This window comes from Capsicum annuum, chromosome 12 (assembly GCF_002878395.1).
Source record: "Capsicum annuum cultivar UCD-10X-F1 chromosome 12, UCD10Xv1.1, whole genome shotgun sequence".
In the NCBI taxonomy this organism is placed as follows: domain Eukaryota; kingdom Viridiplantae; phylum Streptophyta; class Magnoliopsida; order Solanales; family Solanaceae; genus Capsicum; species Capsicum annuum.
The window spans coordinates 1,580,267-1,604,527 of NC_061122.1; the positions used below are offsets into that span (position 1 = coordinate 1,580,267).

At 34.2% G+C, this 24,261-nt stretch overlaps 5 protein-coding genes across 5 annotated transcripts; 4 read left to right on the forward strand and 1 right to left on the reverse strand.

Annotated features, from left to right (window-relative positions):
- The first annotated feature begins 1,122 nt into the window (after positions 1-1,122).
- On the forward strand, positions 1,123-4,744 carry LOC107851668. Its single transcript, XM_016696748.2, has 3 exons — positions 1,123-1,485; positions 3,857-4,075; positions 4,331-4,744. The coding sequence occupies exons 1-3, from the start codon at positions 1,180-1,182 to the stop codon at positions 4,550-4,552; spliced, it is 747 nt and encodes a 248-aa protein (XP_016552234.2). The 5' UTR covers positions 1,123-1,179; the 3' UTR covers positions 4,553-4,744.
- A 5,306-nt stretch (positions 4,745-10,050) lies between these two features.
- LOC107851061 (rho GDP-dissociation inhibitor 1) lies at positions 10,051-14,024 on the forward strand. Its single transcript, XM_016695957.2, has 5 exons — positions 10,051-10,672; positions 11,442-11,508; positions 12,705-12,923; positions 13,044-13,168; positions 13,661-14,024. The coding sequence occupies exons 1-5, from the start codon at positions 10,415-10,417 to the stop codon at positions 13,736-13,738; spliced, it is 747 nt and encodes a 248-aa protein (XP_016551443.1). The 5' UTR covers positions 10,051-10,414; the 3' UTR covers positions 13,739-14,024.
- A 2,609-nt stretch (positions 14,025-16,633) lies between these two features.
- LOC107851058 (acyl-CoA--sterol O-acyltransferase 1) lies at positions 16,634-18,760 on the forward strand. The gene has a single exon (XM_016695954.2). It carries the CDS (start codon positions 17,134-17,136, stop codon positions 18,613-18,615), a length of 1,482 nt encoding a protein of 493 aa, XP_016551440.1. The 5' UTR covers positions 16,634-17,133; the 3' UTR covers positions 18,616-18,760.
- A 129-nt stretch (positions 18,761-18,889) lies between these two features.
- On the reverse strand, positions 18,890-20,360 carry LOC107851059 (acyl-CoA--sterol O-acyltransferase 1-like). The gene has a single exon (XM_016695955.2). The coding sequence runs from the start codon at positions 20,353-20,355 to the stop codon at positions 19,297-19,299; it is 1,059 nt and encodes a 352-aa protein (XP_016551441.1). The 5' UTR covers positions 20,356-20,360; the 3' UTR covers positions 18,890-19,296.
- Positions 20,361-23,089: 2,729 nt separating this feature from the next.
- Positions 23,090-24,209, forward strand: LOC107851060 (acyl-CoA--sterol O-acyltransferase 1-like). The gene has a single exon (XM_016695956.2). It carries the CDS (start codon positions 23,244-23,246, stop codon positions 24,078-24,080), a length of 837 nt encoding a protein of 278 aa, XP_016551442.1. The 5' UTR covers positions 23,090-23,243; the 3' UTR covers positions 24,081-24,209.
- Positions 24,210-24,261: the final 52 nt, after the last annotated feature.

Sequence of the window (24,261 nt, forward strand, 5' to 3'; positions counted from 1 at the left end):
TTTTTTATTTATTTTTTAAACGGGTTTGACCGGTTTTTAACCGGGTTGGGTTAAGTGGGCCTGGTTAGGGTGGGTTTTAATTTTTTTACTGTTTGGCCTAGCCCGGCCCGGCTAGCGTCAACACCGGCCCTTAACCGGCCCTCAACCCGGTTAAAATGGGAGGGCCGGTTCCGGGTTGACCCGGCCCAACCCGTTTGACACCCATACTTTGATACCAACGTCAAATAGTGAGTGAAAACAAAGTGAAAATAAAAGTACATATCATTTTTTTAATTTATTCTTTATCCTATAATTTTTTCGTATAATCTAATTTTTTATTTTCTATTTATATTTATAAAGGCATTATATATCAATAAATACTTAAATTTGATATCAACTGACGAGTAAACACTTTTAACTTTGAGAGTGTATATCTAGAGACTTCAACTTAGTCTCAACTGATAGCTAAATTCTTTAACCCGTTTTCATAATAACAGAACAAGATAACACTGAAATTAACATACTTAATACTACCAAAGCAAGATACTCCAAGTAAACACCAAAACGTACAACATCTTGACTCAGACTAGCCTATCCAGGGTCATGTCCTCGGTAAGCTGAAGTTGATCCATGTCATATTTAATCACCTCCTTTCAATATTTCTTCGCTCTAACTCTACCTCGCTTAAAATCATTCCTAACCAATTTCTTACACCTCGACATTGAGGCATTCATGCTCCTCCGCATCATATGACCGAACTATTTCACCCACGCTTCCCTCATCTTATACGTCCTCCACTACTAAAGTTATCCGGTGTACATGTTCTTAAAAAGTTAGAATATTTACTTATTAGCTGCGGTCAAATCCTAAAGTTTGATTCTTTCATTTGGGCTATTTGTTCAATATTTAACAACTAGCTACTCACTGGTGACTCATCGGGGGCAGATACTTTCAATATTTATGCATTATTATATCAGTATCACGTGTAATACACGCACTTTGTCTAAAAGGTGTCAAAATAATATATATTATGATTATTTATGGTGTCAAAAATGAGCGACATCACTTTGTCAATTCAGTAAAAAATATCAAAATAACACACATTATGGCTATCTGAGGTGTAAAAAATGAGCGATCACTTTGCCAATTTAACAAAAGTTGTCAAAATAACACATTATAGCTACATGTAAAAAATGAGTAATGTCACTTAAGGTGGTGAAAGATGACACTTACTTAAAGCGTGCTATAAGTATTATATTTGTCCAAACATTTAATAACTACCCTTTCACTCTCAACTCAATCACCAGCAAAACCCAAAAATCTATGGCACAATTGTTGAGCCTAAGAGTTTCAACCCCATCATCACCACCCCGCCACCCCACCACCACCGCATCTTTAACAAGGCCTGCCGTCCTTACTACAAGAAACAGCTTCACTTATTTACAACACAAACTCCAATGCAATGGCAGATTTTCTTGCCTCTTCTCTCATAATCGTAACAAACAGGTAATACTACTAAGTTTTAACTTCTTGAAAATTTTAAAATTCCTAGTTTTTATGGTGTTTTTGGGAGAGAGAAAAAGTGGGTGTCTTTTAGATTATCAAGAAAATATGTTTAAAGAATGATTTGATTTTGCATATGCCAATTCAACAAGGGGGTGGGGTGGGGTGGGGTGGGGTGGGGGGTTTCTTAAGTTTTGAATTTGTTTTGTGTTTGCTGCTATTCCTGCTGATTTATCATAGTGTTTGTACTTGTCCTTTTTTTCTAATAAGGAGATACAAATATTTCATTTTTTTTAGAGTTAAATGGTGAAAAAACATGTAAAGTATCCCTTAGTTTCATAATTAGAGTTGAATAGTGATATTTCAGGTAGAAAGCTGAACAATTGATAGTTGTTGTGTGTTTTGATGAATAATTGGTGATAGTATCAGGATACTTTTAAGTGTATCTTTGACCCTACACTGTTTTCTTTTTTTGTCATCGTGTGTCTGGGCCAGTTTGCACGCACCTCGGCTGATTCCGGGAGATACTTTTTACCTTACACCAATACAAGTACCAGGCATATGGAAAGATATCACCTGGTGTTTTGCCTCAGCTGGAATTTGAACCTGAAACCTAATGGATCATGGTTCTTGACCCTACCACTAGATGTGATAAAGTTATCAACTTGGATGTTGTTTTTTGATTACTCCGATAAAGGAACACACGAGCAAATGTTTATACTTGTGCAAGTGTGTGAGTGAAGGTGAACAAACTGTTTTCACTAGTTCCTATCTAGCAAGGGTTGGATAGATAGAAAGATATCACTTGGTGTCTTGCCTCAACTGGAATTTGAACCTGAAACCTCATGGATCGTGGTTCTTGACCCTACCACTAGATGTGATGAAGTTATCAACTTGGGCATTGTTTTTTGCTTACTCCAATAAAGGAACAGACGAGCAAATGTTTACACTTGTATGAGTGTGTAAGTGAAGGTGAAAAGGTGGTTTTCACTAGTTCTTTGTGTTAGCATAGAAAGAGTTGTATGGCGTGTAAACAATTTCATGAGATTCTGCTTGTGTGCTTATTCATAACGACAGTGTCCTGGAGTCCTTAGGTAGAACTTCTATCACATTTCAGCGGCAGGAGTATTGCATTATACGGACTCTCCTATGGCATGGTAATTTAACTATGCCTATTCTATCATCAGTCCGAAACTTAAAAGTATCCTAGATAATACTATTTAGTTTGATTTTGCATACACCACTGGTTAAATCGAGGACTAGAAGAAAAGAGGGTATTAAATAACAAAGGGGTTTTATGTTTTGCGTTTGTTTTTGGTTTGTTTTTATTCCTGCTGATTCATCAGAGAGTTTGTACTTGTGGGTTGTGTTTAGCAAGGAGATAAGATGTGATAAAGCTATCAAGTTGTGTACCATGTTTGCTAACTCCAAAAAAGGAACACCGGAGAAAATGTTTGCACTTGCGTGAGTGAACAAATTGTTTTCACTAGTTCTTGGTGTGAGCTTGGGCTAGAAAGAGAATTGTATGGTGCTATATTGCTCGGTCTCTTCAAAAATGTCAGCGGGTGCGTGTCAGATTCTCCAAAAGTAGTGTATTTTTGGAGAATCCGACACGAATGCGGCATCGAAAGTGAAGAGTCCGCACAACTTAGGTATGGTGTGTAAACAGTTTCATGAGATTCTGCTAGAGTGTTTATTCACAAGATAGTGTCTAGGAGTCCATAGGTAGAACCTCTAGCACGCTTCAGGCATGAGTATTGCACCCTATCTAGTGACTCTCTCTCCTACTGCATACTAATTTAGTCGTGCCTATTCCGAATCCATATGAAACTGGGGAAAAGCAGATTGTTTGATCGATTTGATCTAGCTTTCATGAAGATTTCTATACATTAGCGTTCTTAGATACTCAAGTTTATTTCCAGAGATTTCACTTGAAATGTACCAGGCGCTGGGCTTGTGAATCCCGTCAGTAAAGGAGTGCAACTTATATTGTGTGCTTTGCCATAGGATTATATTTACGAGGTTTCTTCATCTATGCTTAACTTTATATACTTAAGGGTACCTATCTCATTTCTAGGTCATGCGCGGTTTCAGACTCGGGCATTATCTCATTTGGATTATGTACCTCGGTAGTGACTTCTTGACTTATCAAATAGAAAAAAATGACCTTGGTAATGTTGCAATATCTTGGTGAAAACAAGAGCTGCACAGAAGTTTTCTCTAGTTTAACCGTATTTGGGAACAGGTCGAGGCTTCTATTAAGGTGGCTCTACGTGAAACATATGAAGTGAAAGTTTCCTTTTTTCTATCATGCGCCTTCCGATTTTCTGTCAGGTCATTTACTTATCTGTGTTGTGCCCTTTCATATAAACAGGACGAGGCTAGAAAAGCTTTAGAAAGTGCTTTGGGAGGAAAGAAAAATGAGTTCGAGAAATGGGATAAAGAAATTAAACGAAGGGAGGAAGCCGGCGGAGGAGACAATTCAGGCGGAGGCGGTTGGTTTAATTGGCGTAGATGGTTTGGTGGCGACGATGGCCATTTTTGGCAGGAAGCTCAACAAGCAACCCTTGCTATTTTGGGTATTCTTGTCATGGTAAGCAATTGTATAAGCTTTCTATATAGCAGTTGATCGATATGGTTGTTACCTACTTCAACTCGTCTCTCATTCATCATTTGCATAAGCTTCTACCGCACTAGCCTGTTTTACGTAACAGTTTTTTTTAGTCTCTTCCAAAAAGAACGACACCTTTCTATATTTAGTATTCCACTTCAAACTTCTCACCATGTAACGTTATTCCACACTTCCACTTTGCTCTTATTCATCGATACATCATGTTTAAATTTGCAGTACTTGATAGTTGCAAAAGGAGATGTTATACTTGCTGTCATATTCAACCCTCTGCTGTTCACTCTACGCGGAGCGAGGAACGGTTTTACCTTTGTAACATCGAAGATTACGAGAAAGCTATATCCTGCTAGCCAAGACAGCTTTGGTACCATTTCTCCGGAGGAAGTTCCTTCTCGCGCTTCTGCCAAAGACAGCGTCGCAAGAAAATGGGGAAGCGATTAATCGCTCGTCGCTAGCAAATATTTTTCTTCACCTTGTATTCTAATGTTGTTAGTGTTTTTGGTTAGCTTGCTTTTCATTTTGAGAGATCATTAGGGAGTTCTTGGCTATGTATTAGGTGAAAATTATTGTTTCATAAGCTTCATGTTGATTTGATGTTTAACATTTGAAATGGAAATATGCAAAGTTTTGTTATGCATTGTGCCATCATGTTACTAAGGGGCCGTTTGGTTGGGAAACTAGTTATCCTGGGATTAACTGTCTCGGGATTAGTTGTCGATAAAAATAACACTACAATTCCGGGATAACTAATCCCTGGATGAGTTATCTCATGCATCTTATCCCAACCAAACATGGAATAAGTTCATCCTAAAATTAATACCGAAATTAGTTATCCCTTATCCTTCCTACCAAACGACTCCTAAAAGTCATCAGACGTTTGTAGCAGCATAAGGAGGATGGACCCTTTTCGAGGTACACAATAAGTTCGATATATAGGAGGTTGGTCTTTTCAAAGAGGTGTATGCAACATGAAAAACCTTTCGATATAAGATACGACGTTTGTAGCAAGATATGGACGGACCCCTTTGGAGGAATAAGTACGATATATAGCAAGTTGGTCTTTTCAAAGAGGTGTATGTAACGCAAAAAACCTTTCGATAAAAGATAGGACGTTTGTAGTAACATAAGGACGGACCCCTTTCGAGGTACAAAATAAGTACGATACATAGGAGATTGGTCTTTTTAATGAGGTGTATACAACACGAAAAACCTTTCGATATAAGATAGGACGTTTGTAGCAACATAAGGACGGACCCCTTTCGAGGTACAAATAAATACGGTACATAGGGGGTTGGTCTTTTTAACGAGATGTATATAGCACGAAAAACCTTTTGATACAAGATAGGACATTTGTAGCAGCATAAGGAGGACGGACCTCTTTCGAGGTACGAAATAAGTACGATACATAAAAGGTTAGCATAAGGAGGACGGACCTCTTTCAAGGTACAAAATAAGTACGATACATAGGAGGTTGGTCTTTTTAACGAGGTGTATACAGCACGAAAAACCTTTTGATACAAGATATGACGTTTGTAGCAGAATAAGGAGGACGGACCTCTTTCGAGGTACGAAATAAGTACGATACATAGGAGGTTGGTCTTTTTAACGAGATGTATGCAGCACGAAAAACCTTTCGATACAAGATATGACGTTTGTAGCAGCATAAGGAGGACGGACCCCTTTCGAGGTACAAAATAAGTACGATACATAGGAGGTTGGTCTTTTTAACGAGATATATACAACAAGAAGAACCTACAAGATAGGACTGTTCATGTAGAAAGTAGTACTTAGTTAAAAATTGTTTACTATTATTATTATATAAAATTTCATGTAATTATTGTATTTTTGTATTCAATTAATAAGCATAAAGCATGTAACGAACATTATTTTACTAGTACATATAGATCAAAGGTAAAACTAATTAACACGTAATTATCATTACGGAAAATAGCTATAATTTGAATGGGTTAATGGTAATAATGATTATCCCCATTAACCACAACATTATACTAATTTTAAACTTGTCATGTCTATGATATTTCTTTGACCACTAACAACATATATAATCCACCATCATTAGCAATAATAAAAAAGCAAAATAAAGTTTCTTGTGTATGATGAGACTATGGATAAAATTCTTTCATTTTTAATTTAATCGAAAGTCTTTATATTTGAGCTTTGGATATAAAATAATTTTTTTCGTAAATAGCAACTTTTCTATAATTGGATTTTATGTGACACGAATTAGATTATTGAAACTCCAAGGGATCATTTGGGTGGTCAAATGGGCAAAACGGTAAGAGCGGGTCGTTTTCAGCCAAATCAATGGGTGTGTTAGCTCACGGTTCTCGGGGTGGGTCCGAAGCTCGGATGTGTTTTGGGTCGAAAATCGACCGGCGGTCCCCAGACGGGCTGAGGAGCGGGGAGGGTGGGCCAGTTGGGTCGGCGGGGCCGTTTGGGTGGTCAGACAAGCGAAATGACAAACGAGCCCTTTTCGGGCCAAATCGGTGGGTGTTAGCCTACGATTCTCAGGGTGGGCCCGGAGCCAGGGTGTGTTTTGGGTCGAAAATCGACCGATGGCTCCCAGGCAGGATGAGGAGCGAGAGAGGATGCACCGACCGGGCCGTTTGCGTGGTCAAACAAAATTAGTTCTGAAACTGAATGAAAAACTTATTAAAAAAATGAATTTCTAGACTTTCACCACCAATCGAAAAATGTGGTGTAACGATAAAATTCCTCTATCCTTAATCAATAGTCTCCAGTCAAGGTCCTTGTTATAAGTAAAGATTCAATAATGAACGTGTTTCCCTTAAATGTTTCTTACGTAATATAAATTCGGATTAATCGTGATTTCAATACATATACCGAACATAAAAATCCTAAAACAAAAGCTTTCACAATTATCATGAATCATAATTAATATTCCTCTAGAACTTTAACTAATCATGTTAATAATTACATTTAAATTGATGGGAATATACCAGAAAAATCATGATAACATATTAAAACATATCAAAATAAATTCTAAGGCCCCATTAATTATTACAATCAGGTAAAAAACTAATTATCGGTAGGAGATTACAATATTTCATCAATTTAATTAAGGTATATAAAAATTAACTCGAACACCACGATTATTATTAAATGAAAAGCTACTTGTTTTTTCATCATATTTTTCTACGACATTTATCCTACCTAGCTAATGATTTTTTTTTTTTGGGCAACAACAACGACATAGTTAAATAATAAATTGCTTCACAAGTTATTTCACTTGAAATTATCCATTGAAGTGTGTATGAATTGATATTGTAGAATATTAAAGGAGAAATATACCACCAATTATAGAAATTTGTCAGTAAATTTTATTTAGATACTACTCAAATTACGATTAATTTAGATTGAGCTCATAAACACATACTATGCATCTCAAAAAGTTTCTATGCATATTTCCAAGAATCCATTACGTAAATGAGTTTACTACTTAAAATATACACAGACTTTTACGTAGATTTTATATTTATGTCGTGAAATTTGTTAAATATATAAAACTATTTATTGAAACTATATACGGAACGAAAATATGTATGCAATATGTCATGTAACAACAACAACAATAATAATTAAATGTTTTTTTTAATTACAAAAAATGCAGTAAATAAATTCAATATAATAATTAAATGTTGGTGCATATAAAATCTTTTTTTTTTTATTTGGTGGAACATATAAAATCTTTAAAACACGTTCATGGATATGTCAGGGTCAATAATAAATTCTCTGAAGTCATTTATGTTGATTCACGTGAAAATAATAAATTACTATGATCATAAATGTTAAATCTAAATTTTTTAACTACAATCAATTGAAAGTAGTAACATTTTTGAGTCATTAGTCCATGTCATTTCATATTAATACACCTTTCTATTTGTTCAAAACTGAAATTCATTACCCAAAAAAAAATTAAAAAGAAAAACTTTATTTTGCATTTTAAAAATGTTATTTCTCCTTCCATAACAATTTAAATCAAACTACCAATATTGCTGTTGATGAATAGTGCTTTTATTAATCATGGATGAATTTTAGAAAATTTAAGAAATAAAAACAACTAAATAAATAAATAAATAAATTATAAACCATCTACTAATACAAACGTGACTTTATGTATTATTGCCCTATTAACAACTTACTTGAATTTTTTTTTGTTTTTCAAAAAAACAAGAACAAGAAGAAAGATTTCACCCCCTTTTTTTTTTTTTTTTTGTTGTTGATAGAGCTAATTATTTGTAATATTTGCAAATTCATAGTAATACCTAAGTCAAATATAACTCTATCATTTTATATAATTAAGATTACTTACCATGAATAACCAAAGGTTTGAGATTCGATCTTTGAATATGAAAAAAAAATCCAGAGGAAAATATTTTTCTCTTTCATAGACAAGCTACATTAATCTAGATTATTAGTCAACATCTCAATGCGCATACCGATAACCGATCTAAGGATGAAAAATCAACAAAATGGCTCGGGTACGCGAAGGACTACCAGTTTCTTGTGATAAAATGAATAAGATTCCTCTCTCTATCATTAACCAAATATTCACGTTCGTTCTAGAAAATGGAAAAAGAAATATCTTAGCAAGAGTTTGACACGATTTAGATTAGTCATAAATCTAATGTGCGTATCGAAAACTAAGTGAAAAACTTATACAGAGAATTTGGGTATAAAAAGACTACCAAGGTTATAGTCGTATGATACGATTAATTTATCCATCCTTAACGAAAGATCTCGTATTTAACTCCGAATATAAATTATTTAATTAATATTCTCAAAAAAATAAATTATTTAATTAATTTATAGAAGAGAATAATTGTCCATTGAGAATCTCTCTCTTCCACCCTATCCTAAGCTGTCTTCTAAGTCATGGCCTTCATGATCTCTCCACCAATCTTCATCTCTTATATATATATATATATATTATACAATCGTCTGGTATACAAAATAAATTATCTCGATATTTATAAAAATTTTAAACTAATTTATTTCACGTTCTAGATAAAGTAACTTTAAGTTTGAGTCAGCCTTTTACTAGGAGTTCGTTCGAATCTCTTTCGGCAGAAAATTTACAGATATATTTTAGATATTGAATTTCCTTTAACTAGTTTTTCTTTAAATTTTGAACTCCCTCGATGAAAATTCTGACTCTGCCTCTGGTTTGAGGGGATAATGTTGAGACATTTGATTAAATTTGTGCTTAGATTTATATCGTATTCGATTAAATGATAAATTTATGCTTATAATCTATGTTGCTCGAACTCTTCAAAAATGTTAATGACTGTGACACTGCGTGTTGGATCTTATTTGTTATTGACACATCTTATTCGTTCGAGCAACTTAGACTATAAATCTTATTTCAAAGATCAAATTTAATTATGGCATATCTCACCTTGTCGCGCGTACCAAAACAACTTCATTATCGGTGTCGGATTCGCCAAAAGTATCGTATTTTTGGAGAATGCGACATGAACGTGGATCAAAAGTGAAGATTTCTGTCCTTCGGGATTGGCTCACTAGTTTGGAGAGTGATAGCCCACCACAACTGTCCGGGATCGAATCCCCCCTCAATGCCTTTGAGCCATGAGTCTGTCACACAGGACTTGCCTAGTGCAGTTTACATCCCGTATGATTTGCAGGTTATTGCATCGGGGGTTTACCCAGTACGCACACAATGCTCACCACAGAGTGCTCACTCGAAGGGTAGAGGTTGTGGCAAAGGGTGTAGCGGCTGCGGATTTTCCTAGAAAGTTTCCAAAAAAAATGTAAAGATTCCGTACAACTTGGATTATAAATCTAATTCTAAAGATCTTAATTATGATATATCTCACCTTATTCCGCATACCAAAGCGAATTCATTATTAATCATTTTTTCAATTTAATTCTCACAATATTTGGATCACCACTAGACCACTTCCATTTTGTACCTCAAAAAGTACCAAATCCCCTCCTTATTTTTCTCTGTTTTTTCTTGGTAGTCTTTTTCTTCTTACCATTCTTGTAATAATAATAGTAATATTTTCATGGTATTTCTTTTTTTTAGAATCCTTTTGACCATTTTCTCACAACCCAAACATAATATTTATTTTTTTTAAATTATATTTTTTAACAATGATACAAAAAAGTTCTTGATTTTTTTTTATAAAGGGTGTTTCTTTTTAGCCTTTGTTTCAATGTTGTTGTTGTTTTTCCTTTTTGGGTTTTTCTAGTTTGTGTTCTTTTTCTTGTTAGGACAAAAACTAGTAAAAGCCCTTTATGTCCTTGTCTGAAAGTAGAAGGAACATGGGGTTTGATGATAATAAGGTAGATATGTCTGAGGGCAATAAGGGAATTGTTGTTGATTCTGACATTGAGATTGAGAATGGTAATGGTGGTAATGAGAATAGGGTGAATAGGCAAATGAGTGAAAGTTCAATGTATACAACTGATCAAGAAGAGGATGATGATGAAGCTAATAACAAGATTGAGTTAGGTCCTCAATGTACACTCAAAGAACAATTTGAAAAGGATAAGGTGTGTTGTGTTGTGTTGTGTTTTGTTATTCTCTTTTTAATGTTTTGAGTTTGAGTCTTCCTGGATACAAAGTCGTCTTTGTTAGGGAGCGCTTTAGTTCCTCATGTGATTTGTTCGCGCGAATTTAGATTTAATCGGGCCTCAATGTGGATACTGAACATAGGATGAGAAAAATGTGCCCCCTATTTGTTTTCTTGAAAGATAAAAAAGATTGCATCTTTAGAGTGTCTTAGCTAGGGAGCGGTTTAGCCACGTGAGGGACTTCATGGGGCAATTTAGATTTAGTCGGGCCTCAATGCAGGTATCACGTGAGAAAGATTTCCCCTTTTGTTTTCTTGAAAGATAAAAAAGATTGCATCTTTACAATCATATTAGTTAAGGAGCGCTTTAGCTCCTCGTGTGCGCGAATTTTGATTTAATTGGGCTTCGATGTGGATTTGGATGAGAAAGATTTCTCCTTTTTGTTCTCTTGAAAGATAAAAAAAAGGTTGTATCTTTATAGTCGTCTTTGTTAGGGAGCGCTTTAGCCCCTTGTGGGACTTTCCAGCGCGAATTTTGATTTGTTCGAGGCCAATGCGAGTACCGGACACCGGATGAGAAAGATTGTGTCTTTCTACCTTCTTAATGTTTCTCTTGAATGTGCTGTTTGTTTTGATTCTTCCCTTTTTAAAATTCTTGAAATGAACATAAAAATGTTGTCTTTATTCCTTTTTTAATGTTTGTTTTTGTGCTTTTTTTTTTTTAAATTTGATTGAATGTTTGCTTTTAGGATGATGAGAGTTTGAGAAGGTGGAAGGAGCAGCTCCTTGGAAGTGTGGATATCAATGCTGTTGGAGGTAATGACTTTTTTTTTTTTTTTTGTGCTTCAAAATTTGCCGGGGGTCTATCGGAAACAACCTCTCTACTTCTTCGGAGGTAGCGGTATGGATTGCGTACATTTTACCTTCCCCAGACCCCACTTTATGGGAATACACTGGGTATGTTGTTGTTCTTCAACATTTGCATTTGCAACTTTTTTGAATTTGCGATTTTGATATTTGAGGAAAGAGTTAAAAAAGGGCGGCCTGATGGACCGCGCCGCGAAGGGTGTGTTGTAGGTATCCTACCTGCTTGATTCCACAGCTCGAACCCCTATAGGAGACAACTTTACCGTTGCTCCAATATTTTCCTTCTTTTTGAGGAAAGAGTAATATACATATGCTCTCTCCGCACCAAAATACGTATCACTTTTCACTTCTCGAGATTCAAACTACGCGAGCTGTGACCAATATTTTAAGATGTATTTTTCGTCATGTTGATATGAGAAGAATAACAACATATCCTAGTAGTTTAAGTATACCAAAGATTTTAAATAGAAATGTCTCGTCCTCACGAAATGTCTGCTAGTTCTTAGAAGTTTCCAAATGCGTCGTAAAAAAAGGGACCAGGAAATTGTCTTGGATCCTAATTCACTGAAATATTTCTGTCGGATTGATCGGTTGGTTCTTGCATAGGGTGGGATCTTAAATAGAAATTGCTTCGGATTGATGGACCTCTACTGATAGATTCTGTTTTGCATCATCTGAGCTTTTCAATCGAACTGATTAGTTCGTAAACAGTTTGGCCGAATCTTCCAGAAGAACATTTTTCTTGCGTTCAATTGTTTTCATCTCGAGTAACTTCAGTGATAAAGAATAGAAAACTACTAATAGACCACCTGATATGGACTGATTATTCATGTGTAATGTTGATACTATTCTCAAGGTCATTGTACCGAAGTCCAGTTATTTGTGTCATAAGTCATTTTACTTCAGTTAAGGTGAGCGAATAGCTTCCTACGTTGCTCTCGTTTTCAAGATATGCTAACGCAAGGAACTCCAAAACTTCTTTATTCAACTTCCCTCGAACCTTGATTAGTATATTCAATTTTTTGTGACCCAATATGGAGAATCTTGATGACCTTTCAAATACATGTGAAAAGCATTTCTGTTTCTGCAATGAAAACCAATCGTTTGATATGAATCTTGAAACTTGTCGTGATTGATCAATGTAGAATCCCTGGATCCAGAAGTGAAGATCTTGAGCCTTGCAATTAAGTCGCCCGGTAGATCTGATATCGTTCTCCCTATCCCGGACGATGGAAATCCCAAGAGCCCATGGTTTGTTCTGAAAGAAGGGAGCAAATACAGCCTAAAATTTACGTTCCAGGTCAACAATAACATAGTGACAGGTCTTAAATACACAAACACAGTTTGGAAAACCGGTATCAAAGGTACTATCCGGCCCTTCATATTTCCAGTTCTATATGAATATGACATTTTCTTTTAGGCCTAATTAGTTTATTCTTTACGCTTTTAATTAACATTTTCCCTTTCTGCGAACATTATTTCAGTGGACAGCACGAAACAGATGATTGGGGCGTTTAGTCCTCAGCTAGAGCCTTATACACACGAAATGCCAGAAGAGACCACCCCTTCTGGCATTTTTGCAAGAGGATCTTACTCGGCAAGGACAAAGGTGATTTTTCTTTCTCTTTAATGCCCTTGACATATTCTTCATCTACCATTCAACAAAAGTACTCAAATCCGACAATGCCAATAACTGAATTGTTATCGTATTTTCTTCAATCAGATAGACTGAAAGTGAGGTTGCGGTTCTTGCATATGGTCCCTTTATCGTTTACATGAGACCGCTTTTTGTTTCCTTTCATTCTTCCATCTTTTGTTTTCTACTAGTTTTAAGTTCTATTAAAGAACCGGTACATAGAAATAGTACTAAATGAAGGGGAGCCTTGTGCGACCTATATGTCATGGGTTTGAGAGGTAGAACCAGCTAATGATGTTTGTGTCACAATAGTCAACCAACTGAGCTACTAACATTTTGCCAACGCGGGATGCTTTCTACACCGGGCAACCCTTTTTTTTGGTCCTAGTAGACAACACGCAGCTAAAGATTGCGCGTAAGCATACCAAATTAAGTCATTTTTCTTGTTGTTTGCTTCCTCTGCAGTTTCTTGATGACGATAACAAGTGCTATTTGGAGATCAACTACACATTCGAAATCAAGAAAGAGTGGCAGGAAAAATGAACAACAAACGGCGCCATGACATGAATCGTTGCCCCCATACTAATTTTTCTTTTCGTTCTTCGTAATTATCTCAATCTTTTTCCTGCTAGTTTTTTTCAGAAGAGAAAAAGGAAGGGGGAAAAGAGAGAAAAGTGAAAACAACTTGCTGCAATTTACTATAAGATCAAAAGCTCTCTCTTTTTCGCCTTTCTCTCTATCAAGTTTCATGTGCATAAATGTGCTTTTTGAATGTTGTAAAACTGTGAAGAAGTCTTTTCAAGAATCAATAGATATTTTGTTCATCAAATTCTTTTTCTTCTTTTCCATTTTCTCGTTATGATATTGCTGGAAACAGTCTCTCTACCTCCACATTGTAGAGGTAAGGTTTTGCGTACACTCTACCCTCTCAAGACCCCATTCGTGGGATTCACCGGGTATGTTGTTGTTGTTATCTCATTATGATATTGCCGGAAACAGTCTCTCTACCTCCGCGAGGTTGAGGTAAGGTTTGCGTACACTCTACCCTCCTCAGACCCCACCTGTGGGATTCACCGCGTATGTTGTTGTTGTTATCTCATTATGATATTGCCGGAAACAGTCTCTCTACCTCCACGAGGTAGAGGTAAGGTTTGCGTACACTCTACCCTCCCCAGACTCAACTTGTGGGATTCAGCGGGTATGTTGTTGTTGTTATCTCATTATGATATTGTCGGAAACAGCCTCTCTACCTCCACGAGGTTGAGGTAAGGTTTGTGCACACTCTATCCTCCCCAAACCCCACTCGTGGGATTCACCGGGTATGTTGCTGTCGTTTAGCTCAAATAGCCCAAAGACACTCTTACATGGCGTGATACTGTCCACTTTGGGTTAAGCCCACACAGTTTTCTCCAAAGCTCTCACACCATTAAGAGATCGTACACCTTATATGTAACTTCCCAGTCCCTTCAGCTACCATTATGAGACTTTGATTCGCACACCCAACAGTTGTTGCTGTCTCATAATGATATTGCATCCCTTTACTTACCTTACAACTAAAGTTAATCAAAGTTATGTTCTTTATCTACTTTTCTCCCTTGACTTTAGTTACTTTTGGCTTTCTCAACCACTTTTCCCACCTTCATTTTCCCCCATAATTGAACTTGACATTCATGCATTGCCATGATTGTTCATGATTTTTTTTGGTAAGAACCTATTAAAGATTGATACTTGTAGTTGTATGGTTAAACCTGACCTTTCTAGTTCTTATATTTTACTTTTGTTGTGATAAGTAAATGTATGGAAGACCTAAAAATACATGCCATGTGGGAAGCTATTATTCTCAAAATAAATAAATATATGCCATGTGACCAACATGGGTTGTGGTGTAGTGGTGGGGGACTACTCTACCCTTAACCAGAGGTCTTGGGTTCGAGCCTTGGGTGTGGAAAAAATCTTGTTGGAGCGCCACCCCCAGAATGGGCCTTGCGGTGCGCGATGTCACTCATGGTTCCGTGTACACTATGAAGAGCACCTAAATGAAAACGCTCAATAAGAATGGAGGGCCACTTACCATTCTACCACAAATTTCAAAATAATAGTCAGCCTATATATTTCCATTTTAACAATTCTTATTTGGTGGAGTAGATAATTATTTGTAGTAGTTTGATTAAAATGATTTAAACATTTTCTTTTCAAAAAGCATTCCAAGTTTGAATGTTGACTTAAAATCTTCAAAACTGACTGGTTAAAATTAGAAGAATAAGATATGATAATAGTGTTGCAATTTTAAAATTATTAATCTACTACCCAATTGTCATGAATTCATTAGTTAATTTGAACTAATTATTCTTTATAGTAATATTCATTAACCCGTAACTATTAAAAATAAAACCTCAATTATTAACTGTAATTCATTGCAAATATAATTGTATTGTATCATAGATTCGTAATTTTAGAGGCTTTAGCATTTTTTACTAAATATGACTCATACTATTGTAAGATAATTCAAAACTATTACGTATCACGTTTGATATTTCAATTTGTACTTCGACTATTTCAAATTTCAAGGAAATTAAAAATAAATTAAATATAAAAAAATATTCATTTTCAAAGATATTTGCAAGTAAACAATAATGAACTTTTTTTTTTTTGGAGAACTCACAATTATAAAGTTTAAAGAAATCAAAAAAGATTTTGTCGTCTAAGATGTTCAATATGGTAACTCCAACAGTCGGTGTTTTCTATCTGAGACGACCAAGAGAGAAAAGAAGGAAAAAGAGCCTGAACTGATATTGAAATCAAATACTGATTTGGATTATTTGGTTTGGTGGATAGTGGGTTGGGTTATTATCTTGGGGCGGGTCACATTTTTTAATTTAGAATTAACTATTTTAATTAGTTATTAATTGGTCAATCAGAAAAAGACATGTCATAAATTAAGAGGGGCAAAATGATTCTATTAAATAGAAGGGCAAAATAGCCCCAACAGGTGGAAGTGAGGGGCGTTTCAGACCTAATAGATAGATGGAGGATATTTTTGCGTTTCGTATATTATATTAAGGAATATGGTTGAAAATTCAACGAAATACACGTGTTGAGAGGACATTGGTTTGCTCACATCTAATTTTTGGACTGATTAATATAAGCTGGTGCAGAGAATCTCATCTTAGTCATATTTTTTTTTTTTTGAAATATAATTATTATATTCGAACAACTTGTGTGTAATCAATACGAGTCTACTAAAAACAATCTCTTTATTCCACAAAATAAAAGCAAGGCTTCGTACACGTGATCGTCCTTAAACTTGATCACTTATAGCATTGCACTGAATATAAAAGTAAGGCTTCATATACGTAATCGTTCTTAGACTTGATCACTTATAAAATTACACAAAATATAAAAGTAAGGCTTCTTACACATGATCATCCTTAGACTTGCTGACTTATTGAATTGCACTGAATATAGAAGCATGGCTTTTTGTATACATGATTGTCCTTAGACTTGAACACTTGTAAAATTATAGTGAATAAAAAGAGCAGCTCGATACTCTAAAGCTGCTGCTATGCGCGGTGTCCAGGGAAGGGCTCCGCCACAAGCGTGTATCATGCGCAGTCTTATCTTGCATTTCTGCCAGAGGCTGTTTCCAAGGCTTGAACCCGTGACCTGCTGGTCACATGACAGCAACTTTATCAGTTACTCCAAGGTTCCCCCTTCGAAATTATAGTGAATAGATTATTGATATTGTATTTACTAGTTTTCACCATAATTAATGCTAGATAATTTTATATATCAAAACTTGGATATTTTTGCTAGAAATTTGAACCCCAAACCTACCATTCTCCTCTTCCCTTCTTCTCCCTTTTGTCATCCCAAACATACATAAAAGTAGGTCAAAACCCAAAAGTTTTATTAACAAAATAACATAAAAGTTTGGTAATATGGAGGGTGATATCAAGAATGTGATTAAATATTGGATAGAAGGAGAAATTGAAAATTTTATTAAGGTATGGTTATTAATTTATGTATCACTATGTTATTGCTTTTTAGCATCCAAAATTCTACCAAAAGGTTTATATAGTCTCTTATCTTTTTTACCGGTAATATTTTTTTTCTTATATGTTCCACTTAAAATTAATTCTATTCATCTTTGTGGTAACACTGGTTTTTTCATTTCTTGGCTTTGCAATTTTAAGTTAATTTTACTTGCTTTTGACCAAGGTCCACTTTCTGATTCTTCACTTTCTATTGCTAAATTTATAATTCTTGCTTGTTTACCAATTAAAATTCAGCAAAAATCTCAAAAAATATCTGAAATTTATGTGAAAAATAGGGTTAATAGAAGTGAATTTCAACAAAATGGTTATTTTCATGAAACTGAAAAAGTTTCCAGTGTACAAAGTGGAAAGGATTTTGCAAAAGATAGCCATTTTCAAGAAACTCAATTTCCAAGCTCAGTTGATAAAATTGAAAACAACCCTTTTCAAGATGGACATTTTTATGAAAATCCATCTCAAAATTTAGGTGAAAAGGTGTCTAGTTTACAAAGTGGAAAGGATTTTGCAAGAAATGGCCATTTTCAAGAAACTCAATTTCCAAGATCAGTTGATAAAATTGAAAACAACCCTTTTCAAGATGTCCATTTTCATGAAACCCCATCTCAAAAATTAGGTGAAAAAGTGTGTGGAAATGATTTTGTACAAAGTGACTCTTTAAGAAATAGTTCAATTACATCTTCTGCTAAGTCGAAGAAAGGCCAAGTACTAAATTATGGCATAAAGACACTTCTTTTTGCTTTAATTATTAGAGTTCATGACTATAGTGACAATATACATCCCTATATCATTGTGGTCATCTATTGTTTCCACATTTACCTTTGCTTAGATATAATTCTTGCTATTGTTTCGGGCTTGGCCCGTGGGCTTCTCGGGCTAGAACTCGAACCGCAATTCAATGAGCCATATTTATCTAGCTCGCTGCAAGATTTCTGGGGCAGGCGTTGGAATCTCATGGTCACTCGTATCCTTAGGCCCACTGTATACAAGCCCATTTTGGGCCGAAAGTGGGCCCCACTTCCCGCCGTGATGGCCACATTCCTCGTATCAGGCCTAATGCATGAGCTGATATTTTACTATCTGTGCCGGGCTAAGCCCACTTGGGAGATCACTTGGTTCTTTTTGCTACATGGAGTGTGTTTAAACATCGAGATTCGTGCTAAGAAGGTGATTAACGGTAGGTTTAATCTACCACGTATTATCGAGACAATCTTGACCGTTGGATTCGTTATGATCACGAGTTTCTGGCTGTTTTTTCCACAGTTGTTAAGATGTAATTCCGATGTTAGAGCATTAGCAGAGTATCAAGTTATTGGTACATTCTTTAAGGATGTCACAAGGGCTGTGAATTCAACATTTTTCAGATGATTACATTTGGACAGGCCAAAATGGCCTAAGAAAGAATTTGATAAGTCAATGTATTTATCGGCTGATTATCGCCTACCCTCGAGACATTCATTTCTCTTAATGTATGTGAAATACATGTATCATTTCTTTTAGATTATATATTGTATACTAATCTGTGTATATCAAATCAAATATTCATAAAAAATAATTCCTATGATACAATTCCTGCATAAACCAAATGGCCCCTTAACGGATCATTTGATTGATTTTTATTAATCTCAATACACAACAATTTACATAAAATAATACTTTATTTGGTTGGACGCATAAAGAAAAAATCATGGACGAACAACATAAATTCCGACAGTTTGGAACTTAACTATAAAAAATTTCAATGTTTTACATAATTACTGAAAATCTCGATTTTGAGTCTTCTGAGATACATAATTAGCTCCCGAATACATCGAACGAAGATACATTTTTTTCTTTGTAAAGATACATAATTAGCTTTTGATGCGTTTTTTTCGACTTTGGATCTATCGAGATACATAATTAGCTTCTGATACATCCAATGAAGATACATAAAATTCTTCTTTTTGTGTTGAAAACTACATATATTAGCTATACATAACATTCTTCTTTTGTGTTGAAAACTAAACAAACATTTTTGGTTTTCCAAAAGCTTTAAATGGACTACTAGTCTTATAGTAGTGGACATGTCACATTGGTAGGACTAACTAGTTTACCACACTTAACAAATTCTAAGAAAGCAATAAACTCAGCACATGCTTTAACATCTGCTTTACCTCTTAAAAAAGGTGGAAAAAACAACCAAAAGCTTGTGAATATTATAAATCCTAATGTTAATGGTCCTGAGATAATTTTAGGAATCATAATTTTGCCATTCAACAATTTTTTTATCACAATTTCTAGTGACAAAGCCACCCCATGTATGATAAAGAAGAATGTGACTTCCCAACTAGGCTTTAGTCTTCCAATGTTGTAGAAAATCAGCTCATGCATTAGGCCGGAGACAATGAACGTGACGAGCACAGCGGGAAGTGGGGCCCACTTCCTCGAGAAGTGGGGCCCACGGTCTATCACCATTGACCGTACAGAAACGTATATGGCCGGATGGAGTGTGTTGGTTACCATGAGGTTCCACCTCCTGCCCCAGAAATCTTGAAGCGAGCTGGTCTTGTAAGGCTCGTCAAAGGGTGGCTCAAGCTCGACTCGGCTAGCGACTCGAACCATGGTGCTAATCATGGTCAACATGATTTCTAGCGATAAATAAATGTAGAGGCAATATAAAAAGAGGATGATTTTTGTATGCAAATAGTCTTTATAGTTATACACCCTTAGTAAAATGGCTAGAAGTGCAATCTTGGTAACAAGATTTAAAGTTGATTTTTTACTCTTTTGGGTGGTTTTAATTGATGATGTTTGTAACTTTATAGGCAAACAAGCCAAGGGAATGAATGATGAAAGTGGTAGAGGTGGGGTTGATGACAAAGGGCCTTTACCAAAAGCAAATAAAAGAAGTTTAAAATTGGCTAGCCATGCAATGAAGAAAGAAGTATTGGCACCAAGATTGATAGAAGAAAGACAAAATGGAAGTTTAAAAAATAGACAAACTATTGGAATAATAGCCACAAATCTTGATTTGCCTTTGGGAATGAATTTGGCTATGGTGTGAGAATAACATAAACTTGTTAAGATAATAGCCCATACAACAATGAAATTGTGAATTTCTCCTTCCATTTCTTTGTTTCTTCTTCATCTTGAAAGATGATGGAATTTAAAGATGTATTTATTATTTTCAATTAGAGAAAAATTATATGTTATGATTGTTGACCTAGCTAGGGGTTATCTAGAAGGGAGGGCAGGAAATATTTCATTTTCACATAAAGATTAGTCACCATATGATTATTTATTATGAAATATATATAGTCAAACCTTTTTATAATTATTGCATCATTTGTCCAGATAACTTTTTATTGCTACAACGAAATGTGATTATAGAAAAAATGCAACATAACATAACATAACATGAATGTCGGCTCCAAAGAAAACTTGATCAGTCTAATAAAATATTATTATAGAGAGGTCTGAATGTAGTACACAACTTCGATATATTATTAATGTATGTAACATATGTGCATTACATATACACTTGTTTATGATGTGTAATATGTTTGTTTAATTCAAATATTTGAATCTAAAAAGTCCAAGCTCTACAGATGACATCAGATCTCAGGTTTAAAGACTTGGAAAACAAAATAGAAATTAAAAATATTGTTCAATTCATTTGAAAAATAATTCTATATTCAATTTTTAAAAACTATTTAAAACTTAGTCAATTTTGGCAAACTTCAGACTGATGACAAAACACTTTGGTAAAACCCAACTTCAAACTTGGAAGTTAATTTTGATGTTTTAAATTTTTTATATGAGACAACTAAACTGAAACATAATAAATCTTTTTTGATTTCATAAAAAGAACAACTAAATTAAAATAATAATTTTAGAAAAAGGTCCAACTATTTAAAAATGGATGGAGTATAATAAACAGTTTGATAGTGATTTCTTTCGTTTTGTAGGACGATGAAAAATTACTTTATTATGATTATTCTGAAAAATCATTTTATTCTCGTCCACTCAGAAGGATGTGGATAATTATTTTATTTATTGCTTTGTAAGGAGAATATCAAGGTAATATGAGACAAGTAACAATGAACAAATGGAGTAAATTATTTAGGGATCGTTTGATATAAGATATAAGAGATAAATAATTTTGGGATAAAATACAAGATTATTTTATTTCGTATTTGATTGGAGGTATCAGTTAGTTTCGATAATACTTATCTCACCACCACCAAAGGATGTGGTGCAGTGAATGGGGTTGCTCCTCCCTTAACCAGAGGTCTCTGGTTCGAGCCTTGGAATGAAAAAATCCTTGGTACGGAGTGTTTCCATCTGAATGGGGCCCTACGCGCCGCGAATTCGGATTGGTCGGATTTCAGTGTGGGTACCAGACATCGGATGAAAAAACAAAAAAAATATTTATCTCACCATTTATACTATAGTAATAGAATAAATTATCTCATATACGTAATAAAATACGACCCCTATTGTTATAGCTTTGATGAACATGACACTTAGACCCCGTTTGGCCATGAAAATTTAATTTTTTGAAGTTGGAGCTGAAGTTGAAGTTGGAGTTAGAGTTGTGTTTGGCCATGAATATAAATTAAAATTATTTTTGAAATTTGTGATAGAAGTATGGGTGAAAAAGATGAAAACAAGTTTTCAAATACAATTTCGAAATCATATTTAAAATTTTCATGACCAAACACATCTCGTTTTCACTTTTTTCTTTAAAGTAAAATAATTTTTTAAAAAAATAAAATAATTTTCATCATCAAAACGGCTACTTAATATTTTTACAACTTCTATGAACATGACATTTAATATTGTTACAACTTCGATGAACATGACACTTAATTATAATTCAATTTTCAAGAAAAGACAGGGGACCCCAAATTAAGGTGAAGACTAATTTTCAACAAACTTCCAAATTTGACTGTCTTTGCTTTTACACACTAATATTATAACCAACAAAAAGTAAAAAAATTATCAAGAAAAAGTAGTATTAGTAGTAATAATAAGTTATCACAAGACTTTCATGATTAAGAAGAAGATGGGATGAAACAAAGCTACAAATTGCATTCGAATATTTTTAATTATTATAATAAAATATTTTATAAAAAACATACAATATAACATTACATAAAAAACGATTAAAAAAATAGTTGCTACGAAAATTATCATTTAAATAATTTAATTATATTAAATTATTAGTATAAAAAGATTAACATTCTTTGTATTATTTTTTCGTATCAATTTATTTGTCTTATTTTCGTTTCTAATTTATTTTAAAAAAAATTATTTCTTTTCTTTTTTTACAGCTCTGTAACTCTAACTTTTCAGATTGCATGTTTTAGAAAACAAGATTAAAAGATATGTTTCTATATTTTAAATATTTTTAATCTAAAAATAAAAAAATTATTTATTTTTAAAATTTTATATCAAGTGAAAATCAGACAAATTAATTGAAATAAAAATAAAAAAGGATACAAAATTTTCTTGATCATATGAAGGACATACCTATGATAAAGAACTATTAAAGGTTAATTTAAAGAAAAAATACATAAAGTAGCATATTTAAGTATTAAATCATAAAAAATAGCAATACTTTTATTAAATTACATTTTGTAGTATTTGTATTTGTATTTTGTAGCAACAATTTGTAAAAATACAAAATATATATCGATCATAAGGGCAGTAAAAATCATATTTATTTGCATTTTTGTAGCAACAGTTTGCAAAAATATAAAATACAACTGGTATATTATATAATTATGAAACAATTATTATAAAACTCATAATTAAAAGGATAAATATGTTATTTCAGAATTTTTCCCTTAATTTAATTTTGTGAATCCCCACCACCAACTCCAACCCCACTTCCATATGTCCCCTAGATCCATCATCACTACACTTTATTGTTGTATAAAAAAAAAATAAAAAAATTATCTCTTAGTTAACGCCATTTTTTTCCAACACGAAGAAGAAGAAGAAAAGAAGAAATGGAAGGGGAGATTCACAATTTCATAGTGGTATGGGCTATTATCTTAATAAGTTTATATTATTCTCACACCATAGCCAAATTTATTTCCATAGGCAAATCAAGATTTGTGGCTATTATTCCAATAGTTTGTCTATTTTTCATTCTTCCTCTTTATCTTACCTCCATTAATCTTGGTGGCATTACATCTTTCTTCATTGCATGGCTAGCCACTTTCAAAATTCTTCTTTTTGCTTTTGGTAAAGGCCCTTTATCATCAACCCCACCTCTACCACTTTCAACATTCATTCCTTTGGCTTGTTTGCCTATAAAATTTCAAAAATATTATTCAACTAATGATAATGTTGAAACCACAAAAAAGACCACAAATTCAAATTTCAATCTTGTTACCAAATTTGCACTTCTAGCCATTTTGATAAGGGTGTATAATTATAAAAACAATTTACATCCAAAATTCTTGCTCTTTTGTTATGGTCTCCACATTTATTTCTTCCTAGAAATCGTATTAACCATGGTTAGCAATTTAGTTCGAGCTGTGAGCCGAGTCGAGCTTGAGCCACCTTTTTATCAGCCGTACAAGACCAGCTCGCTTCAAGATTTCTGGGGCAGGAGGTGGAACCTCATGGTAAACAATATACTCCGTCCAACTGTCTACGACCCCATTCGTTCTGTAATGGCGAGACACATCCCGAGGAAGTGGGCCCCACTTCCTGCGGTGCTCGCCACGTTTTTCGTCTCGGGATTAATGCATGAACTGATTTTTTACCAAATTACTAGAGAGAACCCTAGTTGGGAAGTCACATTGTTTTTTATCGCATGGAGTGGCTTTGAGTCTTGAAATTATGATTAAAAAATTGTTAAATAACAAATTTTTGGTCCCTAGGTTTATTTCTGGCCCATTATCATTAGGATTTATAATTTTAACTAGTTTTTGGTTGTTTTTTCCACCATTATTGAGGGGTCAACCAGATGTTAAAGGGTGTACTGAATCTATTGCATTTTTAGAATTTATTAGATAT

What these genes read in the sequence shown, in the direction of transcription:
- LOC107851668 (XM_016696748.2), top strand. Translation starts at nt 1,180, where the DNA reads ATGTCACTTAAGGTGGTGAAAGATGACACTTACTTAAAGCGTGCTATA. An exon ending in CTCATAATCGTAACAAACAG is followed by an intron (nt 1,486 to 3,856) that starts GTAATACTACTA and finishes TCATATAAACAG; the next exon opens with GACGAGGCTAGAAAAGCTTT. An exon ending in TTTTGGGTATTCTTGTCATG is followed by an intron (nt 4,076 to 4,330) that starts GTAAGCAATTGT and finishes TTAAATTTGCAG; the next exon opens with TACTTGATAGTTGCAAAAGG.
- LOC107851061 (XM_016695957.2), top strand. Translation starts at nt 10,415, where the DNA reads ATGTCCTTGTCTGAAAGTAGAAGGAACATGGGGTTTGATGATAATAAG. An exon ending in AACAATTTGAAAAGGATAAG is followed by an intron (nt 10,673 to 11,441) that starts GTGTGTTGTGTT and finishes GTTTGCTTTTAG; the next exon opens with GATGATGAGAGTTTGAGAAG. An exon ending in TTGGAAAACCGGTATCAAAG is followed by an intron (nt 12,924 to 13,043) that starts GTACTATCCGGC and finishes ACATTATTTCAG; the next exon opens with TGGACAGCACGAAACAGATG.
- LOC107851058 (XM_016695954.2), top strand. Translation starts at nt 17,134, where the DNA reads ATGGAGGGTGATATCAAGAATGTGATTAAATATTGGATAGAAGGAGAA.
- LOC107851059 (XM_016695955.2), bottom strand. Translation starts at nt 20,355, where the DNA reads ATGGAAGGAGAAATTCACAATTTCATTGTTGTATGGGCTATTATCTTA.
- LOC107851060 (XM_016695956.2), top strand. Translation starts at nt 23,244, where the DNA reads ATGGAAGGGGAGATTCACAATTTCATAGTGGTATGGGCTATTATCTTA.